The 22,427-nt window shown below is 39.2% G+C and overlaps 2 protein-coding genes across 2 annotated transcripts in view; both read left to right on the plus strand.

The window, feature by feature from the left end:
- The first annotated feature begins 228 nt into the window (after positions 1 to 228).
- LOC140948007 (uncharacterized) lies at positions 229 to 6,125 on the plus strand. The gene is made up of 5 exons (XM_073397234.1): positions 229 to 1,109; positions 2,288 to 2,780; positions 3,159 to 3,352; positions 4,511 to 4,855; positions 5,284 to 6,125. Exons 1-5 carry the CDS (start codon positions 235 to 237, stop codon positions 5,687 to 5,689), a joined length of 2,313 nt encoding a protein of 770 aa, XP_073253335.1. The 5' UTR covers positions 229 to 234; the 3' UTR covers positions 5,690 to 6,125.
- A 6,221-nt stretch (positions 6,126 to 12,346) lies between these two features.
- The window catches only part of LOC140949195 (uncharacterized), a 28,223-nt gene continuing 18,142 nt past the window's right edge, over positions 12,347 to 22,427 (plus strand). Inside the window, exons 1-11 of the mRNA XM_073398423.1 lie at positions 12,347 to 12,530; positions 13,966 to 14,073; positions 16,240 to 16,353; positions 17,728 to 17,841; positions 17,965 to 18,078; positions 18,531 to 18,644; positions 19,501 to 19,614; positions 20,118 to 20,231; positions 20,810 to 20,923; positions 21,447 to 21,560; positions 21,965 to 22,078. Coding sequence (XP_073254524.1) covers positions 12,347 to 12,530; positions 13,966 to 14,073; positions 16,240 to 16,353; positions 17,728 to 17,841; positions 17,965 to 18,078; positions 18,531 to 18,644; positions 19,501 to 19,614; positions 20,118 to 20,231; positions 20,810 to 20,923; positions 21,447 to 21,560; positions 21,965 to 22,078 — 1,318 coding nt within the window. The remainder of the gene's footprint in view (positions 12,531 to 13,965; positions 14,074 to 16,239; positions 16,354 to 17,727; positions 17,842 to 17,964; positions 18,079 to 18,530; positions 18,645 to 19,500; positions 19,615 to 20,117; positions 20,232 to 20,809; positions 20,924 to 21,446; positions 21,561 to 21,964; positions 22,079 to 22,427) is intronic.

The raw sequence follows: 22,427 nt of genomic DNA on the forward strand, positions 1-22,427 counted from the left end.
ATCCTAGTCTGCGTGAAGGCGTAATTTAACCTTAGTAGACGGTCTTACGTAACTAGAGTCTAGTTTCGTCTGTGGTGCAGGCTATTTTTAGTTTATCCATGCATGAAGCCATTCGCTTTTTTACCTATCTCACACAAAACCCCTTCCTTCTTTCCTTCAATTTATTTGTTGATTTTTATTAAGCTCTCTCGTGATTTATTCTTTTACTTTTTTTGACAGCAATTTTTGACAACCATGTCGAGAATTGGTTTGGCGTTTTCTGGCGGCGGTATCAGGTCAGCGGCTTTCTGTTCCGGAGTCCTGCGCAGATTACTGCAACTCAAAGTGAAAATTGAAAACATGAGCTGCGTGTCAGGGGGCGGTTTCACAGGTACAGCCTACCTGGATTGGAAATATCGGAATGGGCAAAAGGACAACCCAAAATGGCATCAGGAATTCTTTAATCAAATGAGAGAGAGAACTGGCTATTTCTGTAATTGGCAAAGCCTTGTTACAGGTTTGATCGATACAGTGCTAGTTACTACGATAATAGCACTCGTGTCCGTGATTCTACCGGCTCTTATCTGGATGACCTATGCATGTCCTCTTGCATACTTGGTCGATTTCTTAGTTGGAGATCTGTTACGAGCCACTTCGCATGCGCATAAACATAAACACAACGTTCCGGACCTTGTTTACCAAAGAAACGTTCTGTTCGCCAGCCTTTTGGTGACGAGCGTTTTTAGTTTCATAGTTGGGAGCATTATTCCGTGGGCATATATTTTTAGGCTCATCTCAACTTCAGCGCTGGTTATTCTTGCTCTTTGTGTCTTTCCTTGGGCAATTCACGCTATTCTAGAGAACGCACCTACATTGATACAATTGCTGGTGCTTATCCTCGCTGCTATTGTTTGGCTTGGTTTTCCAGCGTTCCGCCGACGAGCTGAAATAGTTATGGTGCTGTTTGCCTACGCGTTTGTCATTCACTTCCGTGTCTACAAGCATCTCTTTGGCGGTTTGGAGTATTCTGACTTCACCTTTCATGTCCTTATCTGGGTTTCTGGTATACTGCTTTGGATACTACCTTTTCTTGGGGCAATTCAGCAGAGACTGATGAACGTTTTTAACCGGTAGGTTAGCACGTAATATCAATGAAAGGAGACGTCGGGGTGGTGAGATCCGCGTATGGGTTCATCTGAAAAGCTCTGAAAACGTAAGGAAAAGGCTCTGAATGGAGAGGAGAAAGTGTATAATTTAAATAGGGCAAATATCTTTTTACATGACATGACATTTTCCGAAGGGGAGAGTTTTTTTTTTTTTTTCGTTTCCTCCAAGAATCGATGTTCTTGTGATCTATTGACGTTTGAAGGTACGGGTCTTTCTTTTTCATGAAACTGAAAAATAATGCACTGCGTACTAAAAATAATTCCAGGGGATGTCATCAACTTAAAATTATAGCAGTGGACCACTCTCCCCGACGGTAAATAAATAATTTCATCCTGGAACTCCCCTCCCTCCACCCCCCAACCCCCCCCCCCCCCCCCCCCCGATCAGAAGGGACGCGTGTACTACACTGGCCAAAAAAAAACCATAGGCATTGCTGGCATAACAGAGGTCAAATTAATCGGGCAAATTTCCTAGCTATCATATACAACTATACTCCGAAGGGGAGGTGAAGAGTGGTGGTATAAACCGCGACGCAAAGCGTCGAGGTATAAATCTAGCACTGTTCACCGACCCTGCGGGGGGTGGTTGTTTTAGCATTTACCAAATCATTTGGATAAAATAGAAAAAAATTACTTTTTGTAAATTTTAAATGTGATCATGACATAGTCGGAACTTTGTTTACAATTTACAAACGTTGCGGGAAATTTTCATGTGCATGTTTATGATTTTGTTGCAAATAATTCAGCATGAAAACAATTTTCTACCTACCAATAAACACTGACAAAACAAAGTTCGTCGCTTTCTAGGTATTTTTTTTCTACGACTACTTGATTTATCGATAAAATTTGGTCTCCCGGAAACGTCTCTAAATGAGGCGCCATCTTGGCTCGGGACGCAAAACAGTGAATAGCCAAGGATATTCCGAGTTACGTATACGGGAGCCAATCAAAACGAGCGAAAATTTGTATTCACTGATTTGGTAAATACTAATAACCAACAGTTCGACTAGTAAAACTCATCATCGACAGAGCCAGAGCAGGTGTGGATATTTATAATATTATATGTGTTTCCTTTCTGGTAACGGCTCTAGAAATAAATGATTATAGACTGTAAATTAATGTATATGTTTGCTATACGTCAGGTGGCGTCTGCAAAAGGCATTCTATACACCTCAGAGTGTGGGTGAGACTGGTTGCTCTGGGATTGGATGGCACGACTTGATTCTCACTTACCCCAGGTTTATATCAAAGGAACGAAAGATCTTAAACTTGGCAGACTTTGAAAATATATCTCCGTATTACATCTGCAACACAACTGTGAATAACTGGAAAAGGACACCAGACGATGAAGAATCGTACGAGCTGCTCACACTCACTCCACGAGAAATACAACGGCTGGACAGCCCGTACGAAGAGGACACCTTCATGGACAAACTAGAGCCTGACGATATAAGACTGTCTGAGGCAATGGCTTTGTCAGCAGCTTCCCTGTCACCTCACTTGAGGCTGGTGGTGGGAGACACCAGTCAAGTGAAACATTTGGGCACAGATTTGATGATAATTGTAGGGACCGCCATGGGGACATCTATTTTGTCAGATCTTCAAACAGAAGGAAGAAAAAATATGCTCTACAAAGTAAGATAGATTACCTCTGGCAGAGATTTCCAACTAACTTCAATTTACAATAAGTGTACTACTTCTTGTTAACGGTTTCTGTTAAAATTAAAAAAACAAAATGCTTTTTGGAGCATGCGGAGTATTTGTTGCACAGAACTTGTTAGGAAATGCTATACTGTTAGGGCCTAAAGGTTATCTTCGGGCTGCAGTAGTGCACAATTCTTTTTTCATGGGGTGAGAGGGACCTCTCTGCGCAAATTGGGATCAGCAAAACTAAAACGAAATAGGTACCCTTGAAAAATGGATATTATTGGTTGCTGTCTAACCTGGGAGTTTTAGTCAATGTCCACAGATGGCAATTAAATTTTTATCAGATCTACTCCTTATTTTTTTCAGATTTTACCACTTTTAATGGAGACCTTACGTGCGCTTCCCTTGATCGTATTCCCCATCCTATACTTTGTCGATGGAGACGAGAAATGGATGACCATAGCAGTTTTCTTTTACTTGGGAATAATCTTTACGTTATCGTTTATTGCGATGATTCCCACTGGAAAAGAAAAACCAGGGCCACCAGAAAAGCTTACAAGGTACAGTGTATGTCATATATCAGTTTTGAAGGTTCTGGTGTTCTTTTTTCATTATCTTACTAAACCAAGAATACCATAAGCAGTAGGAGTAGACACCATAAATTATTTAATTATAAACTTCGCCAAGGGGCCTGGATCACTCACAGAGCAAGCTCCACTACGAGGTCCAGCAAAAAAAAGACAATTAGTAATGCAACTAACAAGAATTACAATACTTTAGAAACGACAAAAAAAGAAACAGAAATGCAAAAACAGAATTGGGGAGGACATCGATAAAAAATCAACAGCACATACGATCGAGCAAGCTGTTCAATGGCCAACTAGTGGGCACTTAATACACACACTCTCAAAGGTCTGGGGGGTGTCGACATCATAAACAGACTAAGTGAGATACAAGTAATAACTACTGAACCGCCAGTGTTCCGGAGGTGGCCTGGTAAAGTATTCCAGATTCTTGGGGCTCTACGGTAAAAACTGTTCTCAAAGGAGACGGTGTTGGCCTTAATCGTATTCAACAGCGTACCCTTGGAGGAGACAGTACGCCTGGGTCTAGTGGAATTGATGACTGAAATAAAAGGATCCGATAGACAAGCTAAACATTTGAATAAGGACACCAAATCTAAAAACTTGTGCCAATAACATAATGGTAGTAGCCCAATTGTCAAAAGCCTCTGCTCGTAACTAACTTCAGACCGATACGGCAAAGACAGAATGAATTTTGTTGCGCGCCGCTAAATTCTGTCGATGTCAAGGATATGATTAACAACTTGAGGAGCCCACACCTGCGAGCAAATGAATCCAGTGTTCCTTGAACCTCTACTATATACAGAGGGGCTTATTTTCACCATTTTTCACCAAAATTAAGTAACAAATCAATGAAAGCCTAGCCTAAGAAAACAGACAACATTTCGAGACGCCAACAAATGATGTCCCCTCAAAATGACAAGTGAAAATTATAACGAGCCCAAAAATTCCATACTGAGGACATGTCACTGCCCAGATCTGGAGTGACGCGTCATCAGTTTGGGTTCTACGCTCGTTTCTTGACGTCATTTTGCAGGGAAACTGTTGCGGTGTCGCGAAATGTCGTCTGTTTTCTCAGGCTAATGAAAGCCTAACTTATTAATCGTTGTATTCTTTTTCATTCTCTTCTATCAGGTGGTTTTTAATTAATATACCCTACGTACGCTTTATACGAGACATGACGGGGATCATCAACGTAGGCCCATCACCCCCTCCAGTCATGCGCATCAGTGATGGCGGTCACACTGAAAATCTCGGCTTGTTACCTCTGCTCAAGCTACGATTAGAAAAAATCGTTATCGCCAACGGAACAGAATGCAAATCAGACAAAAATTATGGTGTTGAGTTACTTCACTCGTTAGAACTGGCCAGAAAAAAGCTTCAATGCTCTTTCACTGCTTTAGACGGCCGTGACGTTATGGAAGATATCCGGGCAAACTTTGTGGACAAGAAACAAGGCGAGCAGCCAAGAAGCTACACGTAAGTACATTCGCTTTCATAAACTAAGCTGTCTGTAAAACCCAGCTCAACTGGTTCCTTCAGTGTAGTTGAGTGAATCCCTGCTGACTTCATTGTTTACCTTTTTGGTAATTAGCAAACAGGTTAACCTATAGAAAACGTCGCCTAAAAGTTGAAAGAGCTGGTTAATTTCAGCAGTTTGTGCAATTTCCAGCTCTTTGCAAGCAATACTAAGAAAATATAGGCAATCAAATACTGCGAAGTTGCTGGATGGCAAAAACGTTAATGACCAGATACATTCTTTGTAAATGTTTGTCGAGTGTTTTCAAAGAAAATTTCTCTGAACTTTTTAGCTATATCAGGCTCGTGAAATTTCCAGTTATAAATGAGAAATTTTATGCCCTGTCAATTAGATGTACGTTTGACGCCGGTCTAATTTCTATCATCAGGTTTAAAGTCAGTTACTACTCATCAGACCATGATAACGGCATCGAAAGGATGGTTGGAGTAGGGCAAATTCTATTACTCGCTCCTCGGCATCCTAGCAAGGGAGTGCGAACTAAAGAACGCGTTTCATGGAAAACAGCGTTGCGTGACATTGATGTTGATCTTGAAGCTGGTCAGTGGGGTACCGGGCCTACGCTAAAGGCAGAAGAAGTTGACCGTTTAACTTTTTGTTGCTGTGAGTGCTGCCATGGTTCAACCTGCCGCTCAGCATCACAGTGGTGTTGTGGCTCCTTCCCAGGTCACAGCAATGCGAATCAGTTTTTCACACCTTCCTTGTTTTCGGCTTATCATCGTGAAGGCTACCGAGCATGTCTGGAGGCGAAGGCAGCAGAGTTTCTCTCCACATAAATCAATTAACTGGCAATTAGTTGTTAGAACTAACTGGTTCAAAAGAACAATGGGCAATGTTTGAACCTACTAAACTTGTTATTTGATTAATTTTTTATATTCATGGTGATGGAAAGAACACATTTAATGTATTCTCTTGTTAAACTTTCCCGTGAGAGGGGAGGAACGGGATAATAACAAAAAGGTAGTACTGATCGGTAGGCTTGGCCTGAATTTTCCAAGAGGGTTTCTGCGTAATATATATTTTTGCTGCTTTATAGTCAGTCGAGGGCGTTTAGGAGGAGGAATGCTATTATTTCTGTTTTGTGAGGGCTTATCAGCAATTAAAGTAGCGATTAACAATCGGCAACAGAATTGGGAATCAGTAGTAAATAGACTGCATTCCAATTAAAATGATTATCACCACAAATTACACCTGCCGACTGCACTTGTGGACGATAGGAAAGGATCGAATTTCAATGCAAGAAGTGCATAAATGAAAGAAAGATGCTAATATGACTAGAATTTCAATATTTACCCCCATGGCCATACTCTGAATTAAAAGTCATTTGCGTATTCCATAAGGGTCTATCCGTGAGTTGTACGTAAACTATATGTAACATAATGACGAGTTGAATTTTCAGGCACGTCCACACATTTGTTTTTGGAATAAACGAACTTTTCTCGTAGGTGCACTTCCTACTGGGATAGTGGTTAACTTTAATAGAAAGTCATTAAAGTGCAGTGATATTTCACACAAAAACTTTCAAAAGCTAAGTCTTATTTCTCTTCGCCGTACTCACCACCACAAGTTAGGTCATGTTAGGTGGGGAATACGGCCAGCGCATCGCGCCAGACATCCAAGACTGGATCGACACTGAGCCTAGGTCTGTTGGGTTTTGTTAACCCTTTCACTCCTACATTAAGTCAGATCATGGTTAAGTATTTGTCACTTCAGTTTTAAATCTAGGGGAAAAAAATCCTGAAAAAATTAATCTTACTAGTCGCGAAGAGTTGTACACGAAGTTTTGCTTACACGCGGAATCAGAGTTCATGCTAATAGTTTTGTAGGAAATGGTTATCAAAAGGTGCGGTTATACTTGACTAGACCTTTTCTCCAGAGCTCCCCTTGGGGAAATAGCTTAGGGTTAGGCTCGCTCTGGGTTTTGATCACACGGTTATAAGTTGCCTCAGGTGAAGAAAAACTCTTAGAAACCCGTTTTCGCAGTAAACGTCCTTGTCAATATAATGATTAAAGGCTGATTAAAACGTAAAACGTTTTCGATCATATATACCTTTTAAATGAAACCTCCACATTATTTATGCTTAGCAATAACGACTCAAGGCTCAAGGTCGTTTCAACGTAAAAGCGTTCACAGTAGCGTTCGAAAACCTCTTGGGATGTTGAACTTTAAGCCCAGCTGTACGTAGGATTTTCATTTGGCGCCGAGATGAATACATAGCACTTGAAGTAACTTGGTACATTTCACTTTCTCGTGATTGGTTGAGCCCCTTTCGGTTTTTATTTCATCCCATATAACACCTCGAGAGCCGTCAATGCCGTCATGGGGAATTTTTTTGTCATTTTTTACGTATCTACGATACAATTTCAGATTGTTAAATTCGTGGACGGTCACACACAAAAAGTTGTTTCTCAGTCCGTGGGTGGGAAAGACCCATTTGGCTATTAGGGCAAAATGGCTTGAGTGTAACCACACCTAAATACGGAGTTTTAAGCTAAAATTGTAATTTAAAAAAATTCATGCAACATATTAGGCTTATGGAGATTTTAAAGTTTCATCTGCTCAAAACCTTTTTTTTTTCCAAAATCCTCATTGCATGATTGACCGTACATAATAATGGCTTGATTTTGCGCAAGAAAACGAAAAGCAACTACTGCTTTAAAAATAATTTTATCGTTACTTTTTCTTAGTATAAAATTCACGGCACTCCAAGAATAACATTATGATAACTGTTCTGCCCTTTGTTTGAGCGAAATTTTCAATTTTGAGTTTTCTGCCCAAAAAAGCCAAAAGATAAACATGCAGTTATTCCATATTTTGTTTTCTGATCGGCTCGACGCTTCACTTGTTCTTTGTCTCGGCTAGAAGACGAACTTTACTTAAATATGTTGAGTCGGCCTAATTTAAATTACGTGTACCGTGTACCATGTACAATTTGGTTCGTGTCATGAAAAGATGGACGTTTGGTATTGGCCTTCAAAACGACAATCCCAAGACGAATATAATCACAAACAGCTCGAGGTTCCCTTGAGATTCGCTATAAAAAGACTTAGAATAGACCCTGGCTGAAACCCTGGAATCTTAAAAACCTCGCCTTGCAATTAAAACACCTCCGCAGAGGCTCGGTATCCCAAAAAATAGAACAAAGCTCAAATGATCGATCTTTCAACAATAATGAATTGTAAAGTGTTTTTCTGCTAAACGTAGTATAAGTGTTAACAATTTGCATGCATGAACACCATTAATTAGAGTGTATTCAACTCAGAAAACTCTTATTCAATGGACCCGTTTGATAAGTATTGATTGAATGGGTAATATTACATATGACCTTAAATTGTTGCCTCTAAAAGTCACATATATCCTAAAGTAACGGCGACGCAGAAATCGCTAGGTAGAGGTGCATACTTCCCACGTCAGGAAAAGGTTTGTGAACTTAAATGCAGATGTACGCACTAGATGCATATGGGTCAGTTTTATGTTACAATCTTTGGCGAACGATTTTCAAGGGAGCTGCATTTTAAGCTAACTTCACCCTGATAAATAAGCCCATGTTAAAACGTTTTCATCTGTAGACAAGTCCGACAAGAGGGACAAGACCAAGGATGCTAAACTAGTTTAAAAGTAGTCGTGAACCTAAATACCCATTTTATGACTCAAGTCTCCCTAATCCTGGTTAACTTTACAAACTTAAAAAAAATGATTGAGGCTAAGGTACAACTGCGTAAAAGAGGATTGCAAAGATTGCATAATGGCTGAACTGAGTTTACGTTGATCCAGTGTACTAATTTCTCTCGAAAGCAAATGAAGACATTTGTCACGTACGCATGCATACATTTTTTCAACCTTTTTCCGCCGACAAAGAAATGAAGATTGCATGATAGCGCCGGGTGAAAAGAAAATAGTTATAAATGAGTTTATGAAGTTTTCTCGAAAGCAATTTGATGTCAAATTTTCCGAAAGAGTATAACTTTGCATGCACGCTTACGTTTTCCGATTTTACTCCTTTTGCGCACATTAGTTTGCTTGAAAAGTCGAGGATAAATTTTAAAAAGTAGTGTATGCACATGTAAGTTACTGAGGCTTCTCATGTCTGAAGATTATGGTTACTGTTATTACAGTTACTGGCTCGCGTTCATAAGCCGGGAGTCCTGCGCCTCCGATACCTTCAAACCTCAATAGTCGTACGTGGACCGACTTTGGCGTGAGTTTGAACCACTAAATGACATCGCAAATCAGTCTTAATGGTTACAAAACACATCACTTCTAAAAGATACTAGCGTTCTGTTCAAACTTCGTGAAAATTGTCACGCACGATGAGAAGCGAGACGCGCGCTTGAGTATTCGCTCCCTCTAGTCTATCCCTAAGAAAAATGAGGGACTAATCGACGGACTCGTTACGGTTAAGGTGCAATATATCTTTGAGGTCAAGCGAGTTTTTCTCAGAGTTTTTTTTCCTTTTTATATTTTCTTTTTCTTTAAAAGAACAAGCTCGAAACAACGTTTTTTTTTTTTAAATTTTATTATTCATTTTATTAATTTTTTTTCTCCAGTTCAATGTTAACTTAACTTGCAAGTTTACCGGTACCTTTTACACAAAGTAATTAAAAGACGGTTTCAGCCTTTGGGATTGCCCGCTCGATATATAGCTAAGGTCTATGTTAGATCGATCAAGTCTTCCTAAATAACAACATCTCTATTTGCTTGTAGTTTAAATTTCTTTGCCGGGAGGACAAGACAAAGCATGCTGACATTCAAAGTTGCTTATTTGCTGTGGGTATTCATATTTGTCGCTGTTCAAACAAAGGCAACCAATGGTAGGTCTATTTTTTCTATAGTTCGTTTCAAATTTCATAGCCGACTCTTAGTGGTTTGTCACCCGTTCCTGGGTGTCTGCGTACGTAGGAGGCTAGAAAATTTCGTGAGGATGCATTATTTGAAAGTGTTAACGACAAAACAAGGGGCTGCGTAACCACTGTCAAGTTCATTTTATCAAGGCCGCGGAGGAGAGCTCTCTTTGAATAAATTCATAGGGCAAAATTTTGCTTGTGCTACATCTTTATAAACGCTTTTAGTATACAGCTATTTCGAGAAAGGTTGTATGAGCTGAGAAAAATGTGCACGAGACAATCCCGAAAGGTAATATGGGATATGATCAATACACTGTTCCTGACACTGTAGCTGTCGAACTTAGTTTTGTTGCTTTCCTTTAGCACTTTCAAACACAAGTCCATGGCCTCTCCTGCTATTTTTTTCAAATTTCTTTGAAGAATAGTGAACTCAAAACCACCCACAATGCCTTTCGGGATTGTCGCGTGCACTTTTTCCGACAACCATTCTCGAAACACCTCCAGTTCCTCCGAGCGAGCGACGCCAAACTCGCGTAGGTTGCAAGCAAATTAATGCTTTCCCGGTTTGCTGCCGTAACAAACTAAGAAATTTCACAACTAATTAAGCAAGCTATTTCCGAAATACATGAAGAAGGTGACGAAGTTCGGTTTGCAAGTTTTAACAGGTAAAGCTTTGTCTTTTCGACTTGAATAGCTATCGATAAAACCGGTGAAAAAGTTTTTTGTTTTGAACTGCAAATTAAGCTTAAGTCTTGCGTTACTTTATTTAGTTGACTTGTTCATAAATAAGCTTAAAACTAAATTTAATAACCTTTTTTACAGAATGATTTTAAATACAAACAGAATTCACAACTCCTTTTGAAGAAACTTCCCCGCAAGAGCTAAACAAACGCCTTCAAAAGTTTTATTTGCCGCTAAGAAAAAGCGACGACCTCGGCCGTTCGGTCATCGCGCGCCAAAATTGTAATCGTTGGCAACAGTAAATGAGTTAAAAATTATCATTTTGTGTTCAATTATCTCACTGTTTTAGTATATACTAAAACAATTATTCACCTCAATTCGGTGAATAATTCATTATATATCTCGGCCGTTTTAGAGGCAATTTAGATAAAATTTTACAGAGACATTGTGGAATGATGGAAGCTTAGAAGGGTTGTTTTTTAGTGTTCGGTAGATCGCGTTTCACGCCACAGTTGTCATCAAATTGGGAAATCCTGACTTTGTGTCCAAGTTTGCTGGAAAGAATAGAAGACATGCAATACTCTGTGAATGTGATGTTATTTAATGTGGCCTGGATTCGGATTCGGGTCCCAGCGCCAACACCATACCATAATTATGTGGATTACTGCCGGTACTCGGGTTTTCCCTTCCATTAAAAAAACAGCATTTTCAACTTTCAATTCGATCTGAAAAGAGTCAGGCTCCAGTAAGAAAAACTGAAACTCTTTTGAAACTGTTACTGAATGTCGCTCTCTTAGCTTGTACGTTTTAATAGTCTGTCTTTTTGTTAATTTTCGTCAACCTGAGTAACTCTCAAGCTCGCGGATCTCTAGCTTTCATCTTATCAGTTCTATATGGATGACACGTGGCAAATAAACAAAATATAATTAGGGCTGAGTAGGATATGAAGAATTAAGCAGTTCGAGGAGGGTGTTATCCACCGTCGCTGAAGGCCTAGGTGGATAACACCCTCTGAGATCTGCTTAATTCTTCATATCCTACGAAGGTCGAATTCATTAATCGCTCTATTATTCATTCAAAATAGTTCATAATTTAAAAATACAGCTAAAACATGCTTACCTCCTTCGATGTTAAGTTCATTTTTGAAAGCGAAAAAAGAGGTAACAAACAAAAAATACGTTTTGCTCGCAGATGAAGTCTATACCATCCTTGGAGGCCCAGCTAGGGGCAGCTAGTCGGGTCGGTAGAATGTTCGTGGTGAAAAGTTTACTGTAAGCTTTTCACCACGAACATTTTATCGACCCGACTAGTTGCCCCTGGGTCTCCGAAGATGTGTTTATACCGTATCGGCCTAGTCAGGAATCTGTTCTTTACATGCGATGAATGCGTTTACGTAGGATTTTCACCGACAAAACAGCAGCCATTCCTCTGATCAGAAAAGTGTCTTCGAATTCGTGTTTCATAGGGTGCGATCAACTTTATACAGGGTACGCTAGCGGAAGTTCTAGGGAAAACGGTCTTAATAAATTGACAGTCGCGTGGCGTAGAGGTAACGAAGTTGTATCTTGCACTCCCCCAACAATGGCCAACAATCGTATACTCCGAATCTGCACCAAATGTTACACATCAACCAGCTTTTGAAATACCAAACACCTTCCCGCGGGATCCAACACATTTATATAACACATTTATTTTAGGCAGTTTACAAACGTTTTTTACTTACTTTAATTTAGTAAAAGTGTTTTCACTTCTGTACCAAACATTCTTTCCTTCCGAGTCCAGTTCGAATTGTCAATGGTCCCAATTCTTACACTGGTCGTTTGGAATTGTACAATGGCTCACAGTGGCAGTCTATTTGCGTTAAGTGGGATATAAATGATGCTAAAGTTGTTTGTCGCGTGCTGAACATGGGAGAAGAATTAGATGCAAAGTCAGAATCTGAATTTGGTTCTGGAACATCAACAAGCAGCAGATTTTATAACTGTAAAGGCTCCGAACCAAGTTTATCGGCTTGCCTATCGGGTTCCTCTAATAGACCGGCTTGCGCGTCTTCACAAGCAAAAGATGCCAGTATACATTGCAGTCCTCCAGGTACAAGTGGTAACGTACCCGAGTGAAATGAGGGAATAATTTCATGCGCGTCTTGACCAAATTGTAAAATTCCTGGGCTTTTAGTAACTTGTCATTTGTTTGTGATTGAAAATTGCCGTTAACTGTCTTTTTGATCTGGAGTTGGGATTATATAGGAGAATTTCTTGAAATCAATGAGGCGTGAAAACGTTTCGGAAGTATCTAGTAAGAAGTAGCAAATTTGCTTGGAGAAAGTCTAGGCCCAGTTGCTCAAAGGCTGGATAGAGCTCAGTATCCATCGGATAAATCTCTATCCAGTGGAGCAGTATTAGGGAAAGAAACAATAGGCCTTTTGCATCAGTTGATCACGTGATCAACTTTCGGTAAACACGAAAACAGTTCGCTTTTGAAAAATTTTATTAGCACGAGCTGAAAGAGCGTAATAAAAAATCGCAAAAAGAATTAATATCTTAATATTAATAGTTCATTCTCAACGTAATCCATGTGTTAAAACGGACTAGCATGAAAGCCAATTCACAGGACGAAAAATCAAGTATCCGTAAACTTAAACATGGCGGAAACACGTGACTCCGTTGAGGAAACACAGCGGCAAACGCGTGTTTCCGTTAGCGGATACATTACGGTTTCTCATGTTTCTGTCGCTGCGCTGCGTTTACAACGGAACCGGAACACTTTTTTACATGTTTCCGACAGATTTCCGTTTCAGGAATCACGTATTTGCAAGCTGTTTACGATTAAGATGTCTAAATTAGTATGCAGCCTACAAAAATACTAGGTCGAGTCACCTTTAAAATGATGAACAGACTAAAATATATGCATCGAACAAGACGTGGTTTATAATTTGGGAAAATTAGGGAGCTTAAACAACGACCACGACGACGGCAACGAGAACGGCAAAAACTTCGATGGTTTTTAGTAGCAAAACAACAACTTTGCACGTGCATCACGCCTTTTTGTACATTTCTTAGCCGTCGATCGATGCACGACTACGACGTGAACAAATGCCTAATATAATTTCACGTTTTGTCGAGGACGTGAACACAAGACAACAACTTCTTTTTCTTTTCCTGACAGTGTGATGCAGTCGTTAGGAATTCAACTTCGACAAAATTGGCCAAAATTTGACGAGATGGATTAAGAGTCATAAAGTTTGATGTAGTGCGAATTGACTTTTTATGTGACGTTTTCGTAACCGTCGCGGCGGCCGTCGTTGTTGCTTAATTAAGCTCTCTAATTGTGCTTTAAACAACTCGCAAAATAAAAATCTAGTAATGTGCTTGTAGATAGTCCGACTCAATTCATCTTTTCACCAAAAGCATCATTATCCAAAGAAGAAAATTTCTGGGAACGTGTTTTGCATCGGATGCATTCAATAATATCAATTGCAATATTTTAATTTTTGTTTTGTTTCGCATAAATTTCCTTCTCTGTATAGATTATTGTGCCAATGCACCCTGTGAAAATGGAGCAAATTGCACGACTGGTGAACTTGGTTACAACTGCAGCTGCGTTTCAGGATACACTGGGAAGAACTGCTCAATAGGTATGCTTTCCTTGGTAATCATCTTTTGCTTGTATACTAAATATTTTGTGTAATAGAGCGGTTTTCATTTGAGTGTCGAAAAGTAATTGGTTTTGCACTTTCTACACGATGCGATTGGCTTAAAAGATTCGCGCCACCTTTTCGTCCAATCAGAAGTAAAACCAACGCCAATTGTGACGCGCTCGCATGCATTTTCCCGCGCTTTGCGTCAGCCACATGTAATTACTTCGAGTTTTGATTGGTTCAATGTATTGTCTGTGTCCTATGTGATTGGCCAGAGTAATTACTTTGGTTTTGGTTTTACGACACTCAAACGAAAACCACTCTATTTAACAAATTGCTGTGCTTCTGTGCTGTAATAGATCACAGATGACGTTAAAATATGATAAAAACAAAGAACTGGCACCTGAGCCGCAGGCGAGTGTGTCACTGATGTTTTTTTTACGAGTATCTCGTAGCGATGACACACGATGGTTGCTGTTGTGAATATTTCTGTAGTTTAGGCATTCTCAAGTAATCAAGAGCTCTTTTTGTATCCGTTCCTTCATTTTTCGTCTTTGTAAAAAGCTCCTGCTAAACGTTCTTCGAGGCTTTCACTAACTTTAACCTGAAATAGTCTCACAATTATCTTCAAAACCGCCCGCCATTTTGAACAAAACAGAGGAAACAAGTTTTCCGTGACGTCTCCATGTATCTGTACTCTGATAGATCATGGCCATGGGCAACGACCAATCACAGCGCGCGTAGCTAGTATTCACATCATTGCATAACATGATTTAGTATTTAGGGCTGTGTCATTTCTCCTGGGCGCGTGTCTACTTTCCTGTTTTACAAAGAAAAAGAAGGATCATCGACAGATCGTAACTTGTTATTTAAAGGACTTATGTACATACCTGTCTAGTCCCTGTACGGCGTTTTCCCAATCCCACTCGGTCACTTTACTTCGGTGACTTATCCGAGGATCGAATTGGCGACAAAAGCAGAGTGCGCATGCGTGTGTTTCTTTTTGTTGAATCATTATGTTGTGAAAAGCAGAAAATTATGGATTTTTAGAAAACCGTTATGGATATTTGCGAGATGGACTTTTGCCGACCAACTTTGAAAAGTCGTCAGAATTTTCAGTGCATAGTCCTGTGACGATTGATTACTGCTTCTTCAATGTCATCATTAATTCCAACTGAACTATCGGTGCTACGTTTCTAGCTCTTAGCGACCGTGCGAATTTTCAAAGTTAAAACGATACATTAGTGACACCCTCTGTGTAGTTAACTTAGAGCACAAATCTTGAATAATCAGAAAAACATAATTTCAAATAGAATTTATTAGCTGCGTATCGAAAAGTGCCCAAGAACTGAACCTAAGAGAAAAAATCCTTTTAAAAATAAAATTCAACTTCGATGTTGTAGTCTTAGGAGAGGACTAGACATTGCGCTAATGTTATCAAGATCAGCCGAGCCAAAGGTCGAGGCTGGTAACACTTACGAAGACCTTGATTATTCCGGAAGTCACAAGCACCGAATCAAATAATTGTTTTATTTTACATTGTTTTGAAATTAGTCGCGACAAATATCACACCGTCGGACGGAACCAATTTGACATATTGACCATATTGGTTTTCGAAAATCATGCATAGCGCGAGGAACTTACAGTTTAGTTAGTTATCTGTTTGGCAGATAATCATCAAACTAATCTGTGGGCTGCGTTGATTTTCCGGCAAAATTAACTGTAGGTTCTTAGCCAATGGCCAGGAAGATAGATAGTGTGTAAAAGGTAAAATAATATATAGAGGATATTACACGGTGGCGAGAAGATATGAATTTTATGTTCGAGTGGCAAGAACAATATCTCACTCGTTCGCTTCGCTCACTCGTGAGATATCGTTCTTGCCACGAGAACATAAAATTCATATCTTCGAGCCAACGTGTAATGTTCTTTTTATTATATGGAGAAACCAATTCAACAAAAGCAAAAGGCGGGAATCGTGACGTCATTGAACGATACGACACTCACAAAGGTGACATACGGAAAATACGCCACTCGGGTCCCGGATGAAGTGGCGTATGGAATCTACGAGTGGTTTAGTTCCCAGTAAAACACTCTCCTCCATATAATAAATATAAATATCGTTGACATATCTTCGGCCTCACTTCAAATTTCCCGCTTAAGATATCGACGATTGTGCGGATGGACAATGCAAAAATGGAGGAAATTGCACAGATGCTGTGAATGATTATAACTGTAGCTGTATTCCTGGCTTCAAGGGGAAGAATTGCAGTATTGGTAAGCCATTTCCGCCCATTTTATTTAATAGTATATTGTACAGAATGTATGATATTTATTAAAAGCTCCCCGTGTTTTACGTGAATCCAAGACAGTCTTGGATTCTTGATTACAGGTACTGGATTCCAAATCTTCGTCAGTGGAACTTGCATTCTGGATTCCAGTCGTTTGTGGGATTCCGGATTCCTTAAGCTGTATTCCGGATTCCAAATCATAGGATTCCGGATTCCACGAGCAACTATATCCCAGAAACCAGATTCCAGGAAGGGAAAGTAAAGCCGTTTGCTATAAATTATAAGCATTGTAACGAAATTTACAGCAGTTAAAACTTTTTAATAGTTTAACACTGATGAATATAGGCCGCCATTCTCAGTACTGTTCTGTGCTCAAAGGCGTAGGCTCAGATTCTAAAGCTTTCACATACTGGTCGGATAACTTTTCGTACCAACACCAAATGCTATGCGGAATGGTATGAACATCTATCCCATATGTGACTCTCCACTTTAATTAGAAATCGGCGTTGCGTACACAGCCACGCTCCGATTACAGAAATCGCGCTGAAATCACAGTTCTTGTGTTTTAACAATAGCCCTATCGTCCAATTATATCGTATGGTTTTCGTGCCTGCGCAAAAAGCTATCCGCGATGTAGTATAAACATAGCTTAGTCGCCCCTTAATCCAGCGGAAGGAGCAATTAACCCTTAAAGCCCTAAGATCAAAATTTAAATTCTCATTTGTTACCCTTATTCATTTCATACAGAAGCACCGAGTGAGAAGTTGATAAAATATCAAGCAAATAGACCTTTTTACCGATACGGCAGCCATTTTGAATTAAGTAGATTTAAGGGCTATTATGGGAAGCACAGGAGGCATGAGCACGATCCGATTTGCTCAATCAGTTTTAACGCGCGCTTTTCGGGACAATTTTTCTTTTAGTTTTCCTAGAAAAAGACTGCAATGGGAAAAAAAAAGATCGTTTTGCCGTTTTTGGATTTAATAATGATCGCCTTTTTCTCGAGAAATATACAGTGAAGTTCTCTTTTTGCCAGAAAAGCGAGCGTAAATGCTGAGCGACAGCCAGTGCCCCCTGGGCATCCCATAATACTCCTTAAATCTAATAAATTGACTAAGGCCGCCGTATCGGTAAAAAGGTCTATTGATCTTGTGTGATCATGTCCGGAAATCTCATGACCACTATATTTTACAAAGCATTGATATTACAATGAGAAATTTGATGCTGATCACTTTTAAGGCCGAGTTTAAAGGGTTAGAACGATCAATCACTGTGTCTGCATGGGAACGTGATCGATGAATTTTATTATTAAGTTTCTGAAAAACTTTATTGCTATTATCCGCACTGAATTCCATTTAAGATATTGACGAATGTGCTGATGGACCGTGCGAAAATGGAGGAAATTGCATAGACGCTGTGAATGATTATAACTGTAGCTGTGTTCCTGGATACACTGGAAAAAATTGCAGCATTGGTAAGCCAAGTTTCAATGTAACCCTTTTTTTTCATGTAAGTCGTGGTTTTCTCACCCTAACACGTTTCTCACGTTCTGACAAACAAAGTAGAAAAAACTTCCGTATTTTAAATTCTGCTTAAGATATCGACGACTGTGCCGATGGACCGTGCGAAAATGGAGGAAGCTGCACAGATGCTGTGAATGATTTTAATTGTAGCTGTGTTCCTGGATACACGGGAAAGAATTGCAGTGTTGGTAAGCCAATTCTCCATGTAATCATGTTATTTACAGCAATTAATTACTGATCTAATAACTGCATGAATATGAAATGCAGCAAAATGCAGATCGAGGCCAGAAGGCGGAGAATCATCCTAACTATTTGACCATGACAACATTTTATCAGACTGATCTCGCAAAACCCTTCTAAATTTGGTCAACGCTGGCTGGTTATTCAAGAATCAGTCGGTAGATTAATTGAAACGGAGTAGCCTGGGAGGACGCATTCCTTAGCTATAGAGCATTAATTTGAAAATCATTTTAGAGACCGAACTGAATGTGATTATATGGGGTATTCGGAAGAAGTCAATGCATCCGAAAAGGGAAAACAAAGTGACTACAATCTTTTATGGATTAATAATAAAACTTAGTATTACAGCTATTTCTTAATATATTTCAAAATATTTTCCACATTTTAAATTTCCTTCAAGATATCGACGATTGTGCTGATGGACCATGCAAAAATGGAGGAAGTTGCACAGATGCTGTGAATGATTTTAATTGTAGCTGTGTTCCTGGATACACGGGAAAGAATTGCAGTATTGGTAAGCCATTTCTCCATGAAATAGAATTACATTATTTACAGTAATTAATTATTGATTTAATAACTACATGAGCTTTTAAAAAACATTTTCATGACTTATGGCTCTCGATAATGGAATAAGTGGATGATTAAGTTGAAGTGCCCATCTGCTACAAAAAATTGTAAAATCTGCAGCCACGACTTCCTGTAATACTATTTTTGTAACTCTAGCTTGTTTTTTGTTTGTTTGTTTGTTTTATTTTTTTGGAATTCCCATCCGTCCACAAAATTTATTTAGTTCTTTAATATAATCTTCATAGCTTCTCTCATTACGGCTATAAACTTTCCACCCTGCCCGCCTCGTCTAGCTCTCAACTTGCTATTTGAGGGCGAAGATATCAAAAGGATGTGTGTAAAAATAAAGTACATATATGTATACATTGAAATGCAGCAAAATGCAGATCGAGGCCAGAATGCGGGGAATTATCCTAACTATGATGACGACATTTATCAGACTGATCTCGCAAAAGCCTTCTAAATTTGGTCAACGCTCGCTGGTTATTTAAGAATTAGTTGGTGGATTAATTGAAACGTAACCTGCGATCAGCAAAAAAAGAAAAAAAAATCGCCTGATCGCAGGTTAATTGAAACGTAGTAGCCTGGGAGGACACATTCCTTAGAGCAAAATTTAATTTAACAATTATTCAGTTAGAGACCGAACCAAATGTGATTATATGGGGTATTCGGAAGAAGTCAATGCATCCGGAGAGAGCAACCAAAGCGACTGCTAACAGTCTTTTATGGATAATAAAACTTAGTATTACAGCTATTTCTTAATATATTTAAAAATATTTTCCGAATTTTAAATTCCTGTCAAGATATCGACGATTGTGCTGATGGACCGTGCAAAAATGGAGGAAGTTGCACAGATGCTGTGAATGATTTTAGTTGTAGCTGTGTTCCTGGATACACGGGAAAGAATTGCAGTATTGGTAAGCCAATTCTCCATGTTATAGAATTGTCACCTCAATCCTTTAGATCTATTATATTCATGCGCTGGCTATCCATTGTCGTCAGTTTACACATTGCTTTTTAGAGATAAAATCTGAACAAACGTTTAACGCTAAAGCCAAGAGAAGCTCTTGCTAAAGGAAAAAGCCCTGTGTTATCAGTTGCAAGAACATTCATCATCACTCTCAACTTACGGTCTTAACTTTAGTGTTTTTTGTTTAAGAAGCCATAGCTTTATTGACTGTGCTCAGTATCCCGGCCTTCGAATCAAAGCGATAGAGGATTGGATGTATCCTTGTTATGCTACGAATCTTTCCACTTTTCATGTGAAGTCGTGATTTTCTCGCCGGCGTTATAACAAGTCTGTGAACATGAGTAAAAAAAAAAGGTTATGGAGCAGTTTAGTGTCCCAACCCGTATCAAGTGGCATCCTGAATCTTAATCCAATTTCAAAGTATATTATGTATTTTACATTCCGCTTAAGATATCGACGAATGTGCTGATGGACCATGCAAAAATGGAGGAAGTTGCACAGATGCTATGAATGATTTTAATTGTAGCTGTGTTCCTGGATACACGGGGAAGAATTGCAGTATTGGTAAGCACGTTCTCCATGTGATAGAATCATTTTATTGACAGCAATTAATTACTGATTTAATTACTGCATGAGTATGAAATGCAGCAAAATGTAACGTAGATCGAGGCCAGAAGGGGGGGAATTATCCTGAACTATGATGACAACATTTTATCAGACTGATCTCGCAAAAGCCTTCTTAGACCCTGTTTACATTGAGTGGGGGATCCCGGTCTAGTGGGGTAAGTTTCTTTTGTTTTGTGTCCCCCAGAGCGTGAAAACAAAAGAAACCAACCCCACTAGACCGGGGTCCCCCACTCCATGTAAACAGGCCTTAAATTTGGCAACACTAGCTGTTTATTTACGAATCAGTCGGTGGATTAATTGAAACGGAGTAGCCTTAATTTCATTTTAATTTGAAAATCATTTTAGAGGCCGAACCGAATGTGATTATATGAGGTATTCGCGCGGAAGAAGTCAATGCAACCAGAAAGGGCAAACAAAGCGAATACAGTCTTTTATGGGTGGATAATAAAACTTAGTATTACAGCCATTTCGCAATATATTTCAAAATATTTTCCGAATTTTAAATTTCGCTCAAGATATCGACGATTGTGCTGATGGACCATGCGAAAATGGGGGCAGTTGCACAGATGCTGTGAATGATTTTAATTGTAGCTGTGTTCCTGGATACGCGGGAAAGAATTGTAGTATTGGTAAAGCCAGTTCTCCATGTTATAGAATAGTCACCTTACTCCTTTAGATCTATTATATTCGTATGTTGACTATCCATTGTCGTCAGTTTACATTGCTTTTTAGAGATAAAATCTGAACAAACGTTTAAAGCTAAAGCCAAGAGAGGCTCTTGCTAAAGAAAAAAGCCCTGTATTATCAGTTGCAACAACATTCATGATCACTCTAAACTTACGGTCTTAATTATAACTTTGGTGTTTTTTGTTTAAGAAGCCATAGCTTTATTGGCTGTGCTCAGTATCCCGGCCTTTGAATCGAAGCGACCGAGGATTCGATGCGTCCTTGTTATGCCGGTACAAATCTTTCCACTTTTCAGACTTTTCATGTGAAGTCGTGACTTTCTCGCCGGCGTTATAACAAGCCTGTGAACAAGCGTGAAAAAAAAAAAGGTTATGGAGCAGTTTAGTGACCCAACCCGAATCAAGTGGCATCCTGAATCTTTATACGATGTCAAAGTATATTATTTTTTTTTAAATTCCGCTTAAGATATCGACGAATGTGCAGGTGGACCATGCGAAAATGGAGGAAGTTGCACAGATGCTGTGAATGATTTTAATTGTAGCTGTGTTACTGGATACACGGGAAAGAATTGCAGTATTGGTAAGCCACGTTCTGCATGAGTATGAAATGCAGCAAAATGCAGATCGAGGTCAGAAGGCGGGGAATTATCCTCAACTATGATGATGACATTTTATCAGACTGATCCGCCGCAACAGCCTTCTAAATTTGGTCAACGCTAGAGCTGGTTATTTAAGAATCAGTCGGTGGATTAATTAAAACGGAGTAGCCTGAAAGGACGTATTCCTTAGAGCATTAATTTGAAAATCATTTTAGAGGCCAAACCGAATGTGATTATATGGGGTATTTGGAAGAAATCAATGAAACCGGAGAGGGCAACCATAGCGACTACAGTCTTTAATGGATGGATAATAAAACTTAGTAGTAGAGCTGCTTCTTAATATATTTCAAAATATATATTTTCCGAATTTTAAATTTCCTTCAAGATATCGATGATTGTGCTGATGGACCATGCGAAAATGGAGGCAGTTGCACAGATGCTGTGAATGATTTTAATTGTAGCTGTGTTCCTGGATACACGGGAAAGAATTGCAGTATAGGTAAGCCTATTCTCCATGTAATAGAATCATGTTATTTACAGCAATTAATTACTGATTTAATAACTGCACGAGTTTTTAAAAAACACTTATTGCTCGCGATAATGGAACAGAGGATGATTATGTTAAAGTGCCCATTCTGCTACAAAAAATAGCAAAATCTGCAAACACGTCTTAATGCACTAATAATTAATGGTTCTTAGGGAAATTTCTGTAAGACTATTTTTGTAACTCTAGCTTTTTTGTTGTTGTCGAGTCGTTGTTGTGGTTTTTTTGTAATTCTCATCCGTCCGCAGAATTTATTTAGTTTACTTTAATATAATCTTCATAGCTTCGTTTAATTTAATATTTA

The sequence above is a fragment of the Porites lutea genome, chromosome 9, assembly GCF_958299795.1.
Source record: "Porites lutea chromosome 9, jaPorLute2.1, whole genome shotgun sequence".
In the NCBI taxonomy this organism is placed as follows: Eukaryota; Metazoa; Cnidaria; class Anthozoa; order Scleractinia; family Poritidae; genus Porites; species Porites lutea.

Coding starts and splice junctions, on each gene's coding strand:
- LOC140948007 (XM_073397234.1), top strand. CDS start 235: ATGTCGAGAATTGGTTTGGCGTTTTCTGGCGGCGGTATCAGGTCAGCG. Junction 1,110..2,287: donor CTGATGAACGTTTTTAACCG/GTAGGTTAGCAC, acceptor GCTATACGTCAG/GTGGCGTCTGCAAAAGGCAT. Junction 2,781..3,158: donor GAAAAAATATGCTCTACAAA/GTAAGATAGATT, acceptor TATTTTTTTCAG/ATTTTACCACTTTTAATGGA.